Source organism: Mustelus asterias, chromosome 1, assembly GCF_964213995.1.
Source record: "Mustelus asterias chromosome 1, sMusAst1.hap1.1, whole genome shotgun sequence".
In the NCBI taxonomy this organism is placed as follows: Eukaryota; Metazoa; Chordata; class Chondrichthyes; order Carcharhiniformes; family Triakidae; genus Mustelus; species Mustelus asterias.
The window spans coordinates 11179800-11203160 of record NC_135801.1 but is presented as its reverse complement, the minus strand read 5'-3'; the positions used below and the strand labels follow the sequence as shown (position 1 = coordinate 11203160).

Sequence of the window (23361 nt, the reverse complement as noted above, 5' to 3'; positions counted from 1 at the left end):
TTTCCCCTGCGCTGACAAATATTCCTGCGATAAGCAAATAACTCATTAATAAAGGTAAAGCAAGGGCTATCGTGCATGTATTATGGAAGAAACTTGTTTTTCTGCTAATGATTTACTTCTGAATAAAATATCATTGAGTCAGGATTAGTCTCGGGACTTGTACAACTAGGAAACCCACGCACGCAGACACCGGGAGAATGTGCAACTTATCTACCAGGCACACAATAAGTGAGTACATTCTGCCAAGGTTAAATCAAGTTAACAAGGGTTTTTATGGGTTTGGAGACCCTTTGTTGCCCACAAAATACTCTATAGACACTTTGACCAGTTTATCACTCAAAACACGTTTACCCAGGTGTCTTACTTTGAAACAGACAAAGGACTGTGGTTCAAACTTAGCTTCATTACAAAAACACTCACAGGTTAAAGAAACTATTCTTACACAAATTTAAGGTAACTTTCTCCAAACTAGGCACATTGCTTGAGAAACAGACACTACCCAGTCTGGTGAAGTCAATTGGGCTGTTGGATTCAATTCATTGAGTTCATGTTGACAGATCACCCAATCCCTACAGTGCAGAGGAGGGCCATTTGGCCCATCGAGTCTGCACTGACCACAATCCCACCTAGGCCCCTATTCCCGAAACCCCACATATTTAACCTGCTAATCCCCCTGACACTGGGGTCAGTTTAGCATGGCCAATCAACCTAACCCGCACATCTTTGGAGTGTGGGAGGAAACCGGAGCTCCCGGAGGGAACCCATGAAGATACTGGGAGAATGTGCAAGCTCCACCCAGACAGTGACCCGAGGCCAGAATTGAGCCCGGGTCCCTGGCCCTGTGAGGCAGCAGTAATATCCAGGGTCTTCTTAGCATGAATGTGGATCTCACACATCTTGCATCATCATAATAGATTAGTCGAGTCTTTGCTGGATTTTGTCAAGAGATAGCTGTTTTTATCCCCCCCTCTCTGAGCCCTTCTGGAATGTTCTCTGGCTTTCAGCTAATGGAGTGACAGGGTGGAGGTCACAGCACCCAATGAGGTTAGGCCAAGTCATCCTAGTTGTGCATGTCTCCTTTCAGGATATGGTTAATCACAAGAAGTCTGGCTGAAACAAGGGAATGCGCAATCATAATGTCTTTTTCTGTTCTTCTGGCTGATTACCTCCTGATGGGTTTCAGGACATGACGACTCTTCCATTGTTAAATTTGAACCTCTCTATTCAATATGTAAAAGGTATGGATTCTGGTTTCAGGTCACAATGACTCCCTCACTGTTAAGGTCAATCACTTCTGCTCAATGTGCAGATATGGTATGGTCCCTGTTGGCTTTTGACCTGTGGTAACCTTGTCCACAGTCCATCAGGCATTGCTTGTAGAAGCTGTTTAGCTATAAAGTGTCCACTTTTATGTTGGGCCAAATTGCTCAGGCTGTTGTCCATTTGACCACACCACACTCTAGGGAACCATAGAATCCTACAGTGCAGAAGGAGGCCATTTGGCCCATTGAGTCTGCACCGACCACAATCCCACCCAAGCCCTATCCCCTTAACCCCATGCATTTACCCTAGCTAGCCCCTGTGACACTAAGGGGCAATTTAGCATGGCCAATCGACCTAACCCGCACATCTTTGGACTGTGGGAGGAAACCGGAGCACCCGGAGGAAACCCACACACGCAGACACCGGGAGAATGTGCAAACTCCACACAGACAGTGACCCAAACCGGGAATCGAACCCGGGTCTCTGGTGCTGTGAGGCAGTAGTGCTAACCACTGTGCCACCCCAATCAGACCCACTATCAAGGCTGGCACTCCCGGTGCAGCACTGCTGGGGAGAGAGGGGGATCACCGTCCAGCTGAGACATGCTAAACCAGTCCCACCTCTGCCCTCTCAGTGGGACGTTCGAGATTATTTCAAAGGCATGGGACGGCAGGTCTCCCAGGCCAACATTTAACCCTTACCCAACATCTCAAACTTAATGATCTGATCAGGTGTCTCATATTGTGTGAGATCTTGCTCTGTGCAAAGCCTACTTTGCAACAAGGGCTAAACTTCAAAGAAAGGCACTTAACTGGCGCTAAGGTTGGTTTGGGACATCCTGAGTTTGTGGAAAAGACCCTATAAATTCATATCTTCTTTTCGTACTGAAAACTGTCATCTGTTTTGAAACTTTATTATGGCCAATTTAGGCTGGAATATTGTATCAGCGCTTTTTCTCTGGTTCCGAGAATTATAACCACAGCCTCAACTCACCCGAAATTGCTGTTGATTTAAAAAAAATAAGAGCCAAAAGGTCCCTTTTGTTGAATTATAAAGTAATTGTTTACAGTGGTCACTGTCTCGCCTGCATTATGGGGCATTGGTTATTCACTTCTCTGGAATGTGTCTCCAATCCCTTGCAGTTGCTGCCTATTGATGGGGGAATATCTTTTGAGTTGTCAGCTCAGTATTTGTTTTGGAAATTCTTTCATGGGATGTGAGTGTTGCTGGCTAGGCCAGCATTTATCACTCATCCCTAATTGCCCTTGAGTTTGTTACAGACCGAGCAGTTCAGGATAGTTCATGTGTAGATTAACACATACCCGGGAGTGAGTTACTGGAATGTAATCGAGGGGTTCGGGGTGGTTTATATATAGAATAACAGATATCCAGGAGTGAGTTACAGACTGGAATCTAATCGAGAGGTTCGGGGTGGTTTATATATAGAATAACAGATACCCAGGAGTGAGTTACAGACTGGAATGTAATCGAGGGGTTCGGGGTGGTTTATATATGGAATAACAGATATCCAGGAGTGAGTTACAGACTGGAATCTAATCGAGGGGTTTGGGGTGGTTTATATATAGAATAACAGATATCCAGGAGTGAGTTACAGACTGGAATGTAATCGAGAGGTTCGGGGTGGTTTATATATGGAATAACAGATACCCAGGAGTGAGTTACAGACTGGAATGTAATCGAGAGGTTCGGGGTGGTTTATATATGGAATAACAGATATCCGGGAATGAGTTACAGACTGGAATGTAATCGAGAGGTTCGGGGTGGTTTATACATTGAATAACAGATACCCAGGAGTGAGTTACAGACTGGAATGTAATCGAGAGGTTCGGGGTGGTTTATACATTGAATAACAGATACCCAGGAGTGAGTTACAGACTGGACTCTAGTCGAGGGGTTTGGGTGGTTTATATATTGAATAACAGGTACCCGGGAGTGAGTTACAGACTGGAATCCAGCTGAGGGATTCGAGGTGGTTTATACATTGAATAACAGATACCGAGTCAACAATAACAGACTGGATGGGGTTGGGGTGGTTTATATATAGAATAACAGATACCCAGGAGTGAGTTACAGACGGGAATCTAATCGAGGGGTTTGGGTGGTTTATATATAGAATAACAGATACCCAGGAGTGAGTTACAGACTGGAATGTAATCGAGAGGTTCGGGGTGGTTTATACATAGAATAACAGATATCCAGGAATGAGTTACAGACTGGACTCTAGTCGAGGGGTTTGGGTGGTTTATACATTGAATAACAGATACCGAGTCAACAATAACAGACTGGATGGGGTTGGGGTGGTTTATATATAGAATAACAGATACCCAGGAGTGAGTTACAGACTGGAATCTAATCGAGGTGTTTGGGGCGGTTTCTATATATATATAGAATAATGGTGAGCCTCCTTCTTAAACTGCTGCAGTCCATCTAATGTAGGTATACCTGCAGTGCCTGTTGCGGGGGTGGGGATTCCAGGATTTTGACCCAACAGTAATGAAGGAATGGTGATAAGTCAGGATGGGGTGTGGAGGGGAACCTGCAGGTGGTGGAAGTTATCTGCATGCAACTGCTGCCCTTATCCTTCCAAGTGGTAATAGTGAGTTTGCAGGTTTGCAAGGTGCTGTTGAAGGGGCCTTGGTGAATTGTTCCAATGTATCTTGCGTATGGTGCACACTGATGCCACTGTCTGTCAGTGTTGGATAGGGTGAATGTTTAAAGTGGTGGTTGGAGTGCTGATCAAGCAGGCTGCTTTATCTTACACTGTGTCACAATACTTCAGCGTTGTTGGAGCTTTACTCATCCAGGCAAGTGGAGAGTATTCCATCACACTCCTGACTTGTGCCTTATAGATGGTGGACAGGCTTTGGGGAGTCAGGAGGTGAGCTACTCGCCACAGCTTTCACAGCCTCTGCTCTTGTAGCCATTTATATTTTAAAGTTTAAGATTAAAGTTTATTTATTAGTGTCACAAGTAGGCTTACATTGACACTGCAATGAAGTCACTGCGAAAATCCCCTCGTTGCCACACTCTGGTGCCTGTTCGGGTTACACTGAGGGAGAATTTAGCATGGCCAATGCACCTAACCAGCACATCCTTGGAGTGTGGGAGGAAACTGGAGCACCCGGAGGAAACCCACGCAGACACTGGGAGGGCGTGCAGACTCCGCACAGACAGTGACCCAAGTCGGGAATTGAAGCTGGTTCCCTGGTGCTGTGAGGCGGCAGTGCTAACCACTGTGCCGCCCCCATTTATATGGCCAGTCCAGTTCAGTTTCTGATCAATGGTAGCCGCCAATATGTTGATAGGGGGGGGATTCAGGAATGGTAATGCCGTTGAATGTCAAGATTCTTTGTGGTTGGAGATGATCACTGCCGGACACTTGTGTGGCGCAAATGTTACCTCACCACTTGTCAGCCCACGCCTGGATGTTGTCCAGGTCTTGCTGCAACTTGTGTGAGATTGACCCAGCTGCTGACTTAATCTGTACTGAACATTCTATCAAGCAAATTCCCAGTGCACCGAGTTCGGCAAGGTCATAAATTCTAATGCATTTTTAAAAATCAATGCCGTGGATCCACTGAGGACATTGTTTCAACGATTTGAAGGTTAAACCTTTGTGACAAGATCTTCTCCCCATTGCTTTTCCCTCGACCAAATCAGTTTGAGTGTGCCTCAGGAAGAAATCCATCATTAAGTTGATGCAGTCCACACAGGTATGAGCAACTGGAAATGCTTGAAACCTGAAAGGAAATCAGGAGTTGCTCGAAAACGCAGCAGCCCAGTCGCCATCTGGAAAGGAAAAATCCAGGTCATTATGCCTCAGATGTGCAATATTTCATCTATTTGATGGTTTGGGTATGCATAAAGTTTTCACAGCCACTAGACTACAATCTGCCTTTTCTCTTTACTGGTGTTAAACATAGACGCTGACAGATTGGCACATGCGGAGTGACCTGCACAGCGCACTGAGTCCAGCCTCTCCAGCGTGAATAGGCCCTGTCCCCCGAAATTGAATGATATTCACACTGGTGGCCTCTGCAGTGCACAGAGTGTGGGAGATTCTTCTCTGAACTCCCACTGAAAAACCAGCGCGAATTACTCCAGTTTTCACACAAACTCGATACTTAGAGAACTTTTTTGGGAGAATTCCACCCATAGAAACTAGAAGCAGGAGGAGGCCATTTGGCCTTCAAGTCTACTCCGCCATTCATTATGATCATGGCTGATCATCCCCCATCAATAGCCGGATTCCCCCATCAATAGCCTGATCCCCCATCAATAGCCGGATTCCCCCATCAATAGCCGGATTCCCCCATCAATAGCCGGATTCCCCCATCAATAGCCGGATTCCCCCATCAATAGCCGGATTCCCCCATCAATAGCCGGATTCCCCCATCAATAGCCGGATTCCCCCATCAATAGCCGGATTCCCCCATCAATAGCCGGATTCCCCCATCAATAGCCTGATTCCCCCATCAATAGCCTGATCCTTTCCCGCCCCCCCGCCCCCCCCCCCATATCCTTTGATTCCCTTCATCCCAAGTGCTATATCTAACTGTTTCTTGAAAACATTAAATGTTTTGGCCTCAGCTACTTTCTGTGGTAGTGAATTCCACAGGCTGACCCCTCTCTGGGTGAAGAAATGTCTCCTCATCTCTGTCTTAAACAGTATACTCTGTATCCACAGACTGTGACCCACTGGTTCTGGACTGACCTCTTGTGTGCTTTCACAATATGTGTGCACTTGCGCAGTGTAATTTCAGAAGATAAACTCACAAGGATGGTGTTACAGTAACAACACATTGCATCTATATAGCACCTTTCACATGGTGAACTGTACCAGGAGGATTATCAAAAAAGTTGACGCCAAGTCACGGAAAGAGCAATTTGGGCAGATGAACGTAAGTTTTGTTAGAGAGGTAAATTTAAAAGAGCGTCTGGAAAGTGAATTAAAGAGGGTGGAAGGTACAGAACTTGGGGCCTAAGCAACCCAAGAGGCTTTAAGGAGTGTCTTCAAGGAGGCTGGAGAGGTGGAGAGGCTTAGGGAGACAATTCTGGAGCACGTGGCTTGGGCTGTTAATGCTGGAACAATTGAAATCAAAGACACACAGGAGGCCAGGATTGGAGAACCGCAGAGGATTGTGGAACTGGCGAAGGTGACCAAGATGGGTAGCACAGTGGTTAGCACTGCTGCGTTGCAGCGCCAGGGACCCAGGTTCAATTCCCGGCTGTCTGTTACTGTCACTGTCTGTGCGGAGTCTGCATGTTCCCCCCATGTTTGCGTGGGTTTCCTCCGGGTGCTTTGGTTTCCTCCCACAGTCCGAAAGACGTGCTAGTTAGGTGCATTGGCCATGCTGAATTCTCCCTCAGTGAATTAGAAAGGAGGGAGCTTCCAGAACCTGGGGCCCAGCCAGCTGAGAGACAGAGCCTTTGGTGGTGTGATTAAAATTGGGGATGCGAAGAGAATTGGCAAACCATAAGATGTTCGAGCAGAAGTAGGCCATTTGGTCCATCGAGTTGGCTGAACCATTCAGTGAGATCATGACTGATCTGATGTGATAATCCTCAACTCCACTTTCCTGCTTTATCCCCATAACCCTTGATTCCCTTGCTGATTAAAAATCTGTCTATCTCAGCCTTGAACATACTTAACAATGATGTGGAGATGCCGGCGTTGGACTGGGGTAAACACAGTAAGAAGTCTGACAACACCAGGTTAAAGTCCAACAGGTTTATTTGGTAGCAAAAGCCACACAAGCTTTCGGAGCGCTCGCTGCTCCTTCATCAGGTAAGTGGGAGTTCAGTTCACAGACAAGAAATATAAAGACACAAACTCAATTTACAAAATAATTATTTTACAAATTATTTTGTAAATTGGGTTTGTGTCTTATATGCCTTGTTTGTGAACTGAACTCCCACTCACCTGACGAAGGAGCAGCGAGCGCTCCGAAAGCTAGTGGATTTTGCTACTAAATAAACCTGCTGGACTTTAACCTGGTGTTGTCAGACTTCTTACCATACTTAACCCAGTCTCCACAGCCCTCTGTGGTAAAAAAATTCCTCAGATTCACTACCCTCTGAGAGTAGAAATTCCTCCTCATCTCTGTTTTAAATGTGATCCCTTACTCTGAGATTATGCCCTCTGATCCAAGACTCTCCACAGTAAGAAGTTTAACAACACCAGGTTAAAGTTCAACAGGTTTATTTGGTAGCAAAAGCCACACAAGCTTTCGGAGCCTTAAGCCCCTTCTTCAGGTGACTCACCTGAAGAAGGGGCTTAAGGCTCCGAAAGCTTGTGTGGCTTTTGCTACCAAATAAACCTGTTGGACTTTAGCCTGGTGTTGTTAAACTTCTTACTGTGTTTACCCCAGTCCCACGCCAGCATCTCCACACCAAGACTCTCCCACAAGGGGAAACAATCTCTCAGCATCTACCCTGTCAAGCCCTCTGAGAATCTTGTGTGTCACAATCAGGTTATCTCTCATTTTTCTAAACTCCAATGGGTACAGGCTCAACCTACTCAACCTCTCCTGCACGGTGGCACAGTGGTTAGCACTGCTGCCTTACAGCGCCAGGGACCCGGGTTCGATTCACGTCTTGGGTCATTGTCTGTGTGGAGTCCTCCCTGTGTCTGTGTGGGTTTCCTCCGGGTGCTCCGGTTTCCTCTGAAAGATGTGCTGGTTAGGTGCATTGGCCATGTTAAATTCTCCCTCAGTGTACCTGAACAGGCACCGAAATGTGGCGACTAGGGGATTTTCACAGTAACTTCATTCAGTATTAATGTAAGCCTACTTGTAACACCAATAAATAAACTTAACAAAACTTAACTTAAAGTCATAAGAAAATCCCTTCATACCCGGTATCAACCTAGTGAACCTTGTCTGGACTGCCTCCAATGCCAGTATATCTTTCCGTAGATAAGGAGTGCAGGTATTTTGGAACATGTAGGATTGGAGAAGGCTTGGAGAAGGAATGGAGAATGGTAATAGGGGTGAGGCTTCGGAAGGAGTGGGGATTTGAAAATATTTTAAAATGTAGCCATTGTCTGCCCAGGAGCAAATGTACACCAGGGTGACTTGGTACGAATTAGGATACTGGGAGCAGAATTTTGGATGAGCTTGGCTAGATAGGATGCAGGCTGGGAGGCTGGCCAAAGAAGCTAGGGATCTGGAAGGAGCAACACGTGGATCGGGGTAACAGCAGCGGATAATCTGAAGCAAAGGTTGTGAATGTAGCCCAATCTGTCACGCAAGCCAGCCTCCCATCCATTGACTCTGTCTACACTTCCAGCTGATTCGGCAAAGCAGCCAGCATAATTAAGGACCCCACGCACCCCGTACATTCTCTCTTCCACCTTCTTCCGTCAGGAAGAAGATACAAAAGTCTGAGGTCACGTACCAACTGACTCAAGAACAGCTTCTTCCCTGCTGCCATCAGACTTTTGAATGGACTTACTTTGCATTAAGTTGATCTTTCTCTACACCCTAGCTATGATTGTAACACTACATTCTGCACTCTCTCCTCTCCTTCTCTATGAACGGTATGCTTTGTTTGTATAGCGCTCAAGAAACAATACTTTTCACTGTATACTAATACACGCGACAATAATAAATTAAATCAAATGAGTTGGGTGATGTTATGGTGTTGGAAGTAGATGGTCTTGGTGATGGAGCTGATATGCTATAGAGGGAATACAGCGAAGGTTTACCAGGCTGATTCCTGGGATGGCAGGTCTGTCATATGAGGAGAGACTAAGTCAGTTAGGATTATATTCACTGGAGTTTAGAAGAGTGAGAGGGGATCTCATAGAAACTTGTAAAGTTCTAACAGGATCAGACAGGGTAGATTCAGAAATCTACCAATGGTGGGGGAATCCAAAACTAGGGGTCATAATTTGATGATAAGGGGGTAAACCTTTTAGGACTGAGGTGTGGAGAAATGTTTTCACCCAGTGAGTGGTGAATGTGTGGAATTCACTCCCACAGAAAGTAGTTGAGGCCTAAACCATGTGTGATTTCAAGAAGAAATTAGATATAGCTTTTGGGGCTAAAGGGATCAAGGTATATGAGGGGAAGGGGGGGATCAGGATATAGAATTTGATTATCAGCCATGATCATAATGAATGGCGGAGCAGGCTCGAAGGGCCGAATGGCCTCCTCCTGTTTCTAGTTTCTATGTTTCTGTGGTCAAAACCTCATCCCGTTTCTAAATACAACACCACAAAGTTCTGGACATCCTGGTTCAGCCTAAGACAGTTGCTGAGAAGAGGGATAGAGTCGGCATGTGGAATTGTCTTTTCACAGCCTGAGCCTCCCCCTTCCCTGAGATTTAACATTTAATTCTAAAGTTGTACCTCTCTGCACCGTATATAACCTAACTTTCCCCTTTCTCCCCCCTCTGTGTTCCAGGAGAATCACAAAAAAAGAACATGACTTCGAAAGTGCAGCTGATGTGCTGGGGTCATACAAATCTTGGTCAACTCGGACTGGGTGATGTTCATGAGAACATAGTTGCCCAGCCGAGGACTTCTGCATTCTTTAGCAGCAAAACTGTGCAAGAAGTGGCCTGCGGGAGATACCACACAGCTTTCGTTCTACAAGATGGAAGTGTCTACACGTGTGGCTCAAACATCTGGGGGCAACTGGGCCACGAGAAAGCAGGTTACAATCCAGGTAATAATTACAGTAACGTTTATATCGAGCGCTGTGAAATGTGGCTGTTTGTTAGGAAATGCCTCGGGGTAAAGACTGGTGAGAAATGAAGCATTGTAAATGCTGTAGGAATAATTATTTTCTCCATAATGCAGCTATTTACCCACTTGTGAAATCAGTGCTTGATTGTCTGGCCCTTGATTTTGAATCCTCCGCCATTTCTGTAGTTTCCTCCAGTCCTCTGAAATCTGCGGGTTTCTCCAATTCTGGCCTCTTGTGCATCTCCGATTTTAATTGCCCCACCACGGTGGCCCAGTGGTTAGCACTGCTGTCTCATGGCGTCAGGGACCCGGGTTCAATTCCAGCTTTGGGTCACTGTCTGCGTGGAGTCTGCACGTTCTCCCCGTGTCGGCGTGGGTTTCCTCCGGGTGCTCCGGTTTCCTCCCACACTCCAAAGAGGTTAGGTTGATTGGCCGTGCTAAATTGCCCCTTAGTGGCCCAAGATGTGTAAATCATGGGTAAATCATGGAGCTACAGGTATAGGGTGGTTGCAGGATGGGGTGGGCAATAGACCTGGATGGGATACTCTGTCCAGGCGTTGGTGCAGGCTCGATGGATCGAATGGCTTCCCTCCGCACCGTAGGGTTCCTATGATGAGCTGCTTAGAAGCACATGTTAAAATCAGGGTTGACATGAAATGGGCAGTCGAGTCACTTGGTCAAACTTTGAACTGGTTTTCACTTATGATTCGATAGGGTTAAAAATGCCGAATATATTAAAAAGTGGAGAAAAACCATCTGCAATCTCGCTGCAAGATTGTTTCATTAATGTTCAAAATATCTGTAAGAGGCTTTGCCCTGACATCTGCTATTCCATCTGTAGCCTGTAAATTAAGTTGGAAATCTCCCCAGGACCTGGGTCCTCAGCACTAGTTGCTGTTGACAGAGAGCAAATGTATGACAGGAAGTTGTTTATTTTCTGTCGCTAGCGCGGAACTGCAATTCCAGAACGCAATGTGCCATATGATTCGAACAACGCAGAGTTCAAATTCACCATGGACAAGCTGTACAATTGAATGTAGTAATTCTAGTGATTAACACGGACGGAAAATGGTTGTGAAAACCGCCAGATTCTTGTAAAGATCCAACTGGTTTGTTGATGTCACTCACAGAAGGGAATGACATCCTCCTCTCCCCACATCCCAGACCCAACAGCTGTGGTCTGCACACAGTCTCGATCTCGAATTACGCTGTCTATGGGTGGGATTTTCCGGCCGCGCTCACCCCAAGGATGGAAAATCCCGCCCAAGCTCAACGGACCTTTGTTTAGAATCACTACTACAGTGCAGAAGGAGGCCATTCGGCCCTTCAGGTTTGCATCGACAACAATCCCACCCAGGCCCTATCCCTGTAACCCCACATATTTACCCCGCTAATCCCTCTAACCTACGCATCCCGGGACACTAAGGGGCAATTTAGCACAGCCAATCAACCTAACCCGCACATCTTTGGACTGTGGGAGGAAACTGGAGCACCCGGAGGAAACCCACGCCGACACGGAGAGAACGTGTAGTCTCCGCACTGTGGCCCAATCCGGGAATCAAACCCAGGTCTCCGACATTGTGAGGCAGCAGTGCTAACCACTGTGCCACCGTGCCATTTAAAGTTTAAGTTTATTTATTAGCGGCACAAGTAGACTTACATTAACACTGCAGTGAAGTTACTGTGAAAGTCCCCCCTCATGGTCTGCGTTCTGCTTGCTAAGATTCCTGTGGTGGCCGGAAGGGGAAAATTCCACCCTTCTCAGCTCAAAGTCATTTCTGTTCAAAGTAGGGCAATGGGCAATAGCTTTGGCCTTATCAACAAGCCCAGATTAAGAGGGAAAATTTAAAAAAAATTCTCCATGTAAGTTTTGAATTAACCACATGAGGTATCATGGGAAGGATCAACGGTTACGTAAAAAAAGAAAGGGTTGCATTTATATATTTTTTACTCATTCATGGGACATGGGCGTCGTTGGCTGGCCAGCATTTATTGCCCATTCTTAGCTGCCCTTGGAGTGCAGTGGAGAGTCAACCACATTGTTGTGACTCTGGAGTCATGTGTAGGCCAGACCTGATAAGGACTGCAGATTTCCTTCCCTAAAGGACATTAATGAACCAGATGGGTTTTTCTCACAATCGACAATGGTTTCACTGTCATCAGTAAATTCTTAATTCCAGATATTTTTTATTCAAATTCCGCCGCCATCTGCCGTGGCAGGATTCGAACCCAGGTCCCCAGAATATTAGCCGAGTTTCCGGATTAATAGTCTAGCGATAATACCACTAGGCCATCGCCTTCCCTACAGGGGGCACAGCCTCAGAATAAGGGGCAAGCCATTTAAGGTGAGGAGGAATTTCTTCACTCAGAAGGTGGTGAAACTTTGGAATTCACTATCCCAGAGGGCTGTGGAAGCTTGGATCATTGAACATGTCCAAGACAGAAATCGATACATTTCTGAATATTATTGACACCAAGGGCTATGAGGATGGTGGGGAATAATAGTGTAAAGATAATCTGCCGTGACCTGTTTGAATGTTGGAACAGGCTCGATGGGCCAAACGGCCTACTCTAGCTCCTACATCCTAACCTCTTATGCACCTCTGCTCCATTCACCCACCTGCGCTCCACATAACCTTACCAAACTAAATAACTAGGAATCTCAGTCTCAAAAAATGTTACTTGATCTCCTGGCATTCACAGATCTTTGGGGGACAGAGTCCCATTACCATTCATTTGCAGAAAGGTGTTAAAAAGTTTATACCTGAATGGCGAAACTAATTTCAGAATTATATACCCCTGTTCGACAGTCTCCTACCCAACGCCCTTTCAATCCCCTCGATTTGATCAGCCTTCAGAACTGAAGGGAGGACAAACCAAGTTAATGTAGCCTTTCCTTATCCACATAGGCTACAGTGCAGAAAGAGGCCAGAAAGTCGGTCCATCGAGTCTGCACCCACTCTCCGAAAGTGCAGCCCACCCAAACCTTCCCTTCTGCCCTATCCTCGTAACCCCGTGCATTGTTAACATGGCTAATCCCCATAACCATCACATCTTTGGACACTAAGGGGTAATTTAGCATGGCCAATCCACCTAACCTGCACATTTTTGGACTTTGGGCGCAAACCGGAACACCTGGAGGAAACCCATGCAGACATGGGGAGAAGGTGCATACTCCACACAGACCGTCACCCGAGGCCGGAATTGAACCCGGGTCCCTGGTGCTGTGAGACAGCAGTGCTAACCACTGTACCACCACGCTGCCTTATTTTAGATTTTAGCCTTTTTAAACCCTGGAGACATTCCAGTGAACCTGACCTTGCGTTTCCATCCCTGTGCACAATGCTCCAGGAGTAATTTCCCTTGCACCATATGCAGCAACAATGTAAGTCTTTGATTTCTGCTGTGTCTACCTCCCCAACCAACCCGGGATTTAATTTCCATTTTGTGCTACAGCCAAGAAATGAATTGATGCAGATGCATTCAAAGTAATCCCTAGGTCTAGTCACGCTATACCATTTAAACCCACTCTCGTGTTTCACATCCTTGCTAAGTGTTTTTGTTTTATTGTATTGCGTTGTGTCTGCCATCCTTTGGCCTAAACATCCAATGTCATCTTGAATACTCCTGGGTCAGGACAGCCCAAGGCGGCACGATGGCACAGTGGTCAGCACTGCTGCCTCACAGCGCCAGGGACCCGGGTTCAATTCCGGCCTCGGGTCACTGTCTGTGTGGAGTTTGCACATTCTCCCCGCGTCTGCGTGGGTTTCCTCCGGGTGCTGCGGTTTCCTCCCACAGTCCAAAGATGTGCGGGTTAGGTTGATTGGCCATGCTGAATTGTCCCTTCGTGTCAAAGGGATTAGCAGGGTGAATAAGTGGGGTTATGGGAATAAAGCCTGGGTGGGATTGTGGCCGGTGCAGACTCGATGGGCCGAATGGCCTCCTTCTGCGCTTAGGGATTCTATGAAAACACACAAGGAAACTCTCAGTTTTACCAAACTCCATCTACCACTGCTGCACAGTGGGCTTCAGTATGTGCCTTTTATAAGGTGTCTTGCAGCAACCTATCAAGGCATCTTTGACAGCACCTTCATAACTGACAACCTCTTGTACAGTAGGCATGTGAGAGCATCACCGTCTGCAAGTTCCCTTCCAAGGCACACACCTTCCTGACTTGAAAATGTATTGCCAGTCCTTGACTGTCGCGGAATTAAAATCCTGGAACTCACCTCTCGAACAGCACTCTGGGTGCACGTACACCACACAGACTGGCAGTTCCGGATGGCAGCTCACTGCCACCACCTCCAGGACAATTATAAATAAATTCTGGACTCAACAGTGAGATCCATGTCCCATGAGCAAATTTTAGAACAAAAAATGCACTCTCCATAGCTAACATAGTGGTCTCCAGGTAATGGCTGGTTTTGGTGTTGCTTATTGGGAAGTGGATCGAGACGAAATATCCTGAGATCACATGGTATCTGTTTTATCAGCAGCCTATGAATAGACTAACCAGTGGCCTCCAGTCATTAAACAAAGGCGCTTGCATGTCTGAAAAATACAGACCTGGTGAAGTCGGAGAGTGAGAAGTCAGCGTCAGAAGTAACCCTAAATTTGGTGACACCTTAATAGAGCCTGTGAAGCATCGGTGTTCCATTGGCATGGCTAGTTACCCAAGTCGGGAATCGAACCCGGGTTTCTGGCGTTGTGAGGCAGCAGTGCTAGCCACTTTGCCACTCTGCCGTTTTGTAACTTGTGTTATCCATACAAATCTGCGTGTACCCATAAAGCTAAAGTTAAAGTTTATTTATTAGTCACATGTAGGCTTACATTAACACTGCAATGAAGTTACTGTGAAAATCCCCTAGTTGCCACACTCTGGCGCCTGTTCGGGTACACTGAGGGAGAATTTAGCATGGCCAATGCACTTTATCAGCACATCTTTGGACTGTGGGAGGAGACCGGAGCACCCGGAGGAAACCCAAGCAGACACGGGGAGAATGTGCAAACTCCACACAGACAGTGACCCAGACAGCGAACCTGGGTCCCTGTTGCTGTGAGGCAGCAGTGCTAACCACTGTGCCATCATGCCTATAAGGGGAGTGAAGGAAGTGGTGTTTAATAGGCAATTGTTTCACGTTTAATAAAAGTGTTATTCTTTTGTTAAAAGTTAATTGGCAGTCCTATGACTCTGTTCATCCATGTCTCTAAACAAAAAATAAAAGTTATGGTCTATTAAGACAAATTCTATTCTGTGACATGACTGTCCAGTAGTAACATCCATTGAGATTGTAGCAGTTCAGAGACATTATCTATGTACAGTATAAGTATATACAGCAGAATGTGAGTTATATGGTAATGAAGATTGCTTCCAATGTTCCCTAAGGCTTATTTATTTTTTGTGAACTCATCCTTTATTTTCTGTACAGTGTCTCTGCTAACATTGACCTTATCCTTTTCCTTCCTCATTAGAACAAGTCGCCGCACTGGATGCCCAGACGATTGTTCACACGGCTTGTGGAGAAGCTCACACTGTGGCCCTCAATGACCAAGGTCAGGTCTTTTCATGGGGGGCAGGAAGAGATGGTCAGCTGGGGATTGACTCGACTGAAGAAACTATCCGGATACCAAGGTACCAGCCCGTCCCTACGGGCAGCCGACCAAAAATGGGTTTTGTGAGCCGCACAGAATATTATGTTGTATCTGGAATACTGTGTAGTCGTGCACCTGTGTCTAATTGCGGCTTCCTAATTACGTCATTAAATCCTTCTAACTCTTCCTGGCCTGTTTATTGAGTAAATAATGGGTCAGTATTGAAACACTTCACTTGTCATGTGTTTCTGGGGGCGAGATCTTACGATGCCGCTCAGGCAAGGCTCATAAAACCCCGCCCGAGGCCAACTGAGAATTCCGTTCTGGGAGCCTTGCCCGTTCCGATTCCGGGGTGGGCGAGGCGGTAAAATTCCAGCCTGAATCCCTTGATGGATAACAGGTGCCGCAAAGGCTTTGGAGGAACAGGGAAAATCAGACAGCAGATTCCCTATTCCCACTGCGCAGGTGCGGGCTCTGGAATTTGTTGTCCTATTTACCCCTTAATAACAGTAAGCATTGTCATACGCAGTGTGTATTCTTGCTGCAAACTCTTTACCAATACGATTCTTTTTTTCCCTGTATAAGGCATATAAGATTATGAGGGTTATGGGCAGGGTGAGGAGGGAGTAGCTTTTCCCCTTGGTTGAAGGATCAATCACAAGGGGGCATAGTTTTAGGGTGAGGGGCAGAAGGTTCCGAGGGGATTTGAGAAAATATTTTTTCACTCAGGGTGGTGGGAACCTGGAATGCACTGCCTGGGAAGGTTTTTTAAATTAATTATTGGGACTTGGGCGTCGCTGGCTGGCCAGCATTTATTGCCCATCCCTAGTTGCCCTTGAGCTGAGTGGCATGCTAGGCCATTTCAGAGGGCAGCTAAGACTCATTGCTGTGGCTCTGGAGTCGCATGTAGGCCAGACCAGGTAAGGACAGCCGATTTCCTTCCCTAAAGGGCATTTGTGAACCAGATGGGTTTTTCCGACAATTGGCAATGGTTTCATGGTAGATTCTTAATTTGAGATTTTTTTAATTGAATTCAAATTCCACCATCTACTGTGGCGGGATTCGAACCCGGGTCCCCCAGAACATTAGCTGAGTTTCTGGATTAATAGTCTAGCGATAATACCACTAGGCCAGAAACTTTACAACCTTTAAAAAGTATTCCGATGGGCACTTGAAACATCATAATATTCAAGAATATGGGACAAGTGAAAGAAAAATGGGATTAGCGCGACTTTAGTGGTAGTTATTGCTGGTGCAGACTCGATGGGCCGGAGGGCCTTATCTACGCTGCACAACTCCATGACTCTTTCATTTTCTTAACCAAGCTTTTCTGCTACAGGTTAATCCGGACACTGAATGGATGCGTGGTCATACAGGTCACCTGTGGGAGCTGGCACTGCATGGCACTCACCAAAGGTACTTTAGTATTGTCGGAGCACACTAACCTCACTGTAACGCTGAGCTGTCACAGCCTCTGACATTCCCATGGCCATCTTAGCGCTCTCGCTCTGGGTATATTGGACTTTTGGATGTGTGTGTAAAATGGGTGATGTTGACTCGGACACCTTTTACCATCCCTGTTTCCATCTGGGAGAGGAGTTTTAGAAAGTCACCCCCTTTACAGTGTTACTCAAAGTGAAAGTGATGCCTCTTTTGCGTGTGTCGCTGTCCAAGGTGACTGTTTAGGAAAATCTGACCTGGGCCGAGTTTTAGCTTGGTGATTCGATCTGAATTACTTGGTGAAAACTGAATTGTTGAGGTGCTGGGAATGGAGGTGTTTGGTGCAGTGGGAAGAGTGGGAGTGTGGACTCATCTTCACCCTACTCCAACTCTTGCATTGTTCCTGTTGTGACCATTTTGAGGACATAGAAGGAAGCAAAGCCATGAGCTGCCTGATTTGTACCCCCCCCCCCCCCCCCCCCAGTGCCATGGGGCTGGCGATGTGACTGGTTTTCAATTCTCTCCCCATCAAATTCTGTCCTCCTCACTCTCTCTTCCTCCACTCGCCTTGTCCCATTCTGCTAATGGCTGCCTTGATAAAGATGTAGCACCAGGCTTGGGTGCGTGGTTTTTTTCCTTGTCGGCTGTGCGTGTTTCTCCGCTTGCTCTCCATTAGCACCTGCCACACCGGACAGCAAGTTCAATGAGAATATGTCGCCACCCTGAATGTTGAGAATGTCTGCTCACACTCGCTTCAGAACAAAAAACAAAGAACAGTACAGCACAGGAACAGGCCCTGCAGCCCTCCGAGCCTGCACCGATCACGTTGTCCTATCTAGACCAACCACCTGTATCCCTCTATTCCCCGTCTGTTCATGTGTCCATCCAGATAAGTCTTAAATGTGGCTAACGTAGCTGCCTCAACCACCTCACTTGGCAGTTCATTCCAGGCCCCACCATCCTCTGTGTAAGAAAGACCTTCCCCGCACAGCCCCACTGAACCTTTCCCCCCCTTACCATGAACTTGTGCCCCCTTGTAATTGCCATTTCTGCCCTGGGAAAAAGCTTCAGTGGGGGTCTGGAAACCCACTCCCCACTGCTGTTGCTTTCCTTCCCTCGCCAGTGTAATTTGGGGTGAGTATTCTGGGACATTCCAGAACATTCCATTCCTATTATGAGATGCACCTTCAAATGTCAGGCAAAGTTATTGGATCCCAGACTATAAACACTGGATTTGAAATCACTGTGTGAATATTCTAGTATGAATCTTTCTGGAAAGTTCTTTATCCTGCTGTTTTGGAGTTTTTTAAAAGTTTATTTTTAGTGTCACAAGTAGGCTTACATTAACACTGCAATGACGTTACTGTGAAAATCCCCTAGTCGCCACACTCTGGCGCCTGTTCGGGTACGCTGAGAAAACATTTAGCACGTCCAATGCACACAACCAACATGTCTTTTGGACTGTGGGAGGAAACCGGAGCACCCAGAGGAAACCCACGCAGACACGGGACGAATGTGCAAACTCCACACATCCGCAAAGTGTCAACCACTGTGCCACCATGTCGCCCCTCATAGGAGGAAACCCACGCATTATTTTAACAATAATCTTACATGATTAACCATTTTAATAGTAGCAGTGGTTTGGATTTGGCCCCTTTTAATTTTTTTTTAGAAAGCGAGGGTAGTGTGGCAATTGGAGTGACGTCCAAACCATTGAATGTTGAAGATTTTAGTAATTTAAATAATGAGAGTGATAATAAGGAAAATAACGTTAGGGGAAGTAGGTTATCTGTAAAAGTTGTCTATCCAAGCAATTTGTATAACTGTTCCCTATGTGAATCTGTTTATAATTCACATCTTAGGAAACACAATAGATTGGCCCACAAACAACATAGGCTGGTAGTTATCTGTTCCAAATGCAACAAAGAAGGTGAGTTTCACTCTCTAGCATGCCACCACCCTAAGTGTGATGGTGGGAAAACAACAGAGGTATTAGATATAGAAGAGAACGTCAGCCTCTACTGTCTTTTCAGGCTTTCCTGCCTCTACTGAAAATGAAGGAGAGGCAGAAACCTTCACTGCATTGAACTAAAACACTTAGATACACACTCGAGATGTCATAACCTACAGGGCTATGGACCAAGAGTGGAAAAGTGGGATCAGCTAGCATCAGACAAGATGGGCTGAATAGCCCATAGCTGAATAGCATTCAGAGACTGCATATTCCTAAGGAAATGCCTCCATCTACCATTTTACCAAAGGTATACACCCTCTGATTTTAAATGCCCCAACAATGCCATGGGTGGCACGGTGGCCGAATGGTTAGCGCTGCTGCCTCACAGCGCCAGGGACCCAGGTTCGATTCCCGGCTTGGGTCACTATCTGTGCGGAGTTTGCACATTCTCCCCCTGTCTACATGGGTTTCCTCCGGGTGCTCCGGTTTCGTCCCACAGTCCAAAGCTGTGCAGGTTAGGCAGATTGGCCATGACAAATTGCCCCTTAGTGTTAATTTGGGGGGGGGGGGGTTATGGGGGTAGGGCTTGGGTGGGATTGTGGTCGGTGCGGACTCGATGGGCCAAAGAACCTCCTTCTACACTGTTGGATTCTATGATTCTATGAAAATAATTGAAACTAGTCGGAAAAACCGGCTATCCCTCTCAGTTCTGTTCGCAGCTGAAGGAAAGGTAGATATTGGTTTCAGGTAGTGAATTCCAGACCTCTCCATTAACCTTAGGGTAAATAAATTACTCTTCAACACTCCTCTGGGTGTTATTGTACATGATTGTAAAATTGCTTCAGTGTTGACCTTTTCGATTTGGATTGCAGGAAGCTTGTGCCATGAGCTGCCTCCTGGGTGGCACGGTGGCACAGTGGTTAGCACTGCTGCCTCACAGCGCCAGAGACCCAGGTTCGATTCCGGCCTCGGGTGACTGTATGGAGTTTGCACATGCTCCCCGTGTCTGCGTGGGTTTCCTCCCACAGCCAAAGATATGCGCGTTGGGGTTGGTTGGCCGTGCTAAATTGCCCCTTAGTGTCAGGGGGATTAGCAGAGTAAATATGTGGGGTTACAGGGATAGGGCATGGGTGGGATTGTTGTTGGTGCAGGCTTGATGTGCCAAATGGCCTCCTTCTGCACTGTAGGGATTCTATGATTTATGTTGTTGGATATAATTTCCATATACTGAACATTACATGTTAAAAGGAAATGATTTTCTTTATGAAGCTTAATGACAGTCACTCCATCACATCGTGGAGCAGTGGTTTATTGGTCAATTGTCAGAAGGCATAATGTTATCTTTCTCTAAAATTGATGGATAATTGATGTTGTACACTGATGTTTTTAATCTTGTTTTTTTTTCTCTAGATGGTCGTCTCTTTGCCTGGGGACAGAATTCTCATGGCCAGTTGGGCCTTGGGAAAGGATATCCCTCTCAGTCCAGCCCGCAGTGCGTAAAGTCGTTGTCTGGGATTCCTCTGGCTCAGATTGCTACAGGAGGGATGCACAGCTTCACTCTCTCACTGTCGGGTGCAGTGTTTGGCTGGGGGAGGAACAACTGTGGTCAGCTGGGCCTCAGTGACGATAAAGGTAGACAATTAGCAGAGCGGTGTGTGTTTTGTGTGCCTGATTGGCTTGCGGTTTCAAACCAGACTTCGTGGAGCCATGTACTTCAAGACAATCCACCTAGTGTTCCTGCAAACATAATTGCCAGGAAAAAACTAGCTGACCCATCAGCCCTAATTGGTTAGCTGGGCTGGATTTTCCCAGGCTGGCAGGAGCGGCACGGTAGCACAGTGGTTAGCACTTCTGCCTCACAGCGCCAGGGACCCAGGTTCGATTCCAGCCTCGGGTCACTGTCTGTGTGGAGTTTGCATGTTCTCCCCGTGTCTGCGTGGGTTTCCTCCGGGTGCTCCGGTTTCCTCCCACACTCCCAAAGATGTGCAGATTAGGTTGATTGGCCATGCTAAATTGACCCTTAGTGTCCCAAGATGTGCAGGTTGGGGGGATTAATGGGGTAAATGACCTGGGGTAAATGACCTGGCTTGGATGAATGTCTGTGTGGAGTTTGCACGTTCTCTCCGTATCTGCATGGGTTTCCTCCGGGCGCTCCGGTTTCCTCCCACATGTCAAAAGATGTGCGGGTTAGGTTGATTGGCCATGCTAAATTGACCCTTAATGTCAGGGGGACTAGGAGGGTAAATATGTGGGGTTACGGGGATAGGGTCTGGGTGGGATTGTTGTCAGTGCGGGCTCGATGAGCCAAATGGCCTCCTTCTGCACTGTAGGGATTCTATGTCTGAGGTGGGTTAGGAGGCAGGACTAGGAGCAAAGGTGTAAATTGAGACATGTTCCGTCTTCTGAGTGATCTTGCAGTGGCTAACCAATTAGGCTATCTTTCAGAAGATGTGAGTGTTTCTTGCAAGTCAATCCTTTATTGCCCATCCCTAGCTGCCCTTGAGAAAGTGGTGGTGCAACACCTTCTCGAACCCCTGTAGTCCAGGTGGCACAGATACACCTGGAGCAAGGGAACTCCAGGATTTTGACCCTGTGAAGAAACAGAGATATAGCTCCAATTCAAGATGGTGAATGACTTGGACAGGTACATGGCGGTGTTCCCACGGGTCTCCTGTCCTTGTCCCTTTGGATGGCAGAGGTTGAGAGTCTCGAAGATTCTTCCAAGTTATTGAAATACGGATGTGCTTGTTAGCAGCAAAGAGTGTGTGTTAGGCCCAGACTGGCTATCAAATAATGGAAAGTGAGGAAAAGTCATGTGTTGTAGCACACAACCGCTAAAACAGCAGTTTTAAATGTGGTACTTAGAATTGAAATACCAACATTGCCCAACATCTGTTTTTCATTTATTCTTAGGATGAGGGTACACTGGCAAAGTTGCTTTTATAGTCCATCCCTAATTATCCTGAGACAGTGGTGAGCCACCATTTTTGAGTAGTATGGACAGAGTAGACCACTTCAGAGGCCATTTGTATTGGTTTGGAAAAGGGGTCACATAGAAGTCAGAGTGGGTAATGATTGCAGATTTAATAGAAATCATAGAATCCCTACTGTGCAGAAGCAGGCCATTTAGCCCATCGAGTCTGCACCAAATCTCCAACAGAGCATCCCACCCAGACCCTAACCATGTAACCCCAAGTGTTTACCCCGCTCATCCCTGAACCTACACAGCTTGGGACACTTGTGGCAATTTAGCATGGCCAAATCACCTAGCCTACACATCTTTGGATTGTGGGAGGAAACCTACGCAGACATGGGGAAACTCCGCACAGTAAGTCACCCAAAGCAACAATTAAACCTGGGTCCCTGGCGCTGTGAGGCAGCAGTGCTTAGCACTGTGCCACTGTGCCGCCCCTTTCTTTCCCCAAATGAACTGGTTGGGTTCTTACGGCATTCTTCATGGTAGATGGAGCACCTGACTGGCAGCTTTCTGTCATACAGCCAAGGTGAAATTTGAACTCTGATTCCCGAAGGTAAAGTTAATTTATTAGTCACAAGTAAGGCTTACATTAACACTGCAATAAAGTTACTGTGAAAATTCTCCCTGTCGCCACACTCCGACGCCTGTTCGGGTACACTGAGGGAGAATTTAGCATGGCCAATCCACCTAACCAGCACGTCTTTCAGACTGTGGGAGGAAAACCGGAGCACCCGGAGGAAACCCACGCAGACACGGGGAGAATGTGCAGACTCAACACAGATGGTGACCCAAGCTGGGAATCGAACCCGGGTCCCTGGTGCTGTGAGGCAGCAGTGCTCACCACCGTGCCGTCCCGCTTGTCCAGTAACATAACCGTTGTACTCCCATGCCGTAGATTGCAATGAGTTTGAAACTGCTGAATCATCAAACCCATTGTATTTCCGAACCGTGTGAGGAATGTCTCAAAGATGCACGACTGGAGACTGTTGTACAGACTGTGCCTGTTTTGTTTTCGCAGATCGAGATGTCCCCAATCATGTGAAATTCCTACGGAGACAGAAAATTGTTTACATTAGTTGTGGTGAGGAGCACACGGCAGCCCTAACCAAGGTAAGAACACGTTCCTTTCATTCATGGCATGTGGGCATCACTGGCTAAGCATTTGCTGCCCATCCCTAAGTGCCCTCGAGGAAGTGGTGGTGAGCCACTACTTTGTAAATTGGTGGGGCACTTGAGGGGAATAAATGTGCCAGGCTATGGGGATGGAGCGGGAGAATGGGACTGGCTGGAATCATAGAATCCTACAATGCAGAAAGAGACCATTCGGCCCATCGAGCCTGCACCGACTGCAATCACACCCAAGCCCCATTCCCATAATCCCATGCATTTACCCTAGCTAGTCCTCCTGACACTAAGGGGCAA

General features: G+C 46.8%; 1 protein-coding gene across 1 annotated transcript in view; it reads left to right on the top strand.

The window, feature by feature from the left end:
- LOC144491368 (putative E3 ubiquitin-protein ligase HERC3) overlaps positions 1-23361 on the top strand; it is a 76843-nt gene that overhangs the window by 3388 nt on the left and 50094 nt on the right. Inside the window, exons 2-6 of the mRNA XM_078209086.1 lie at positions 9693-9956; positions 15449-15608; positions 16908-16984; positions 20373-20594; positions 22958-23049. Coding sequence (XP_078065212.1) covers positions 9713-9956; positions 15449-15608; positions 16908-16984; positions 20373-20594; positions 22958-23049 — 795 coding nt within the window. The 5' untranslated portion in view covers positions 9693-9712. The remainder of the gene's footprint in view (positions 1-9692; positions 9957-15448; positions 15609-16907; positions 16985-20372; positions 20595-22957; positions 23050-23361) is intronic.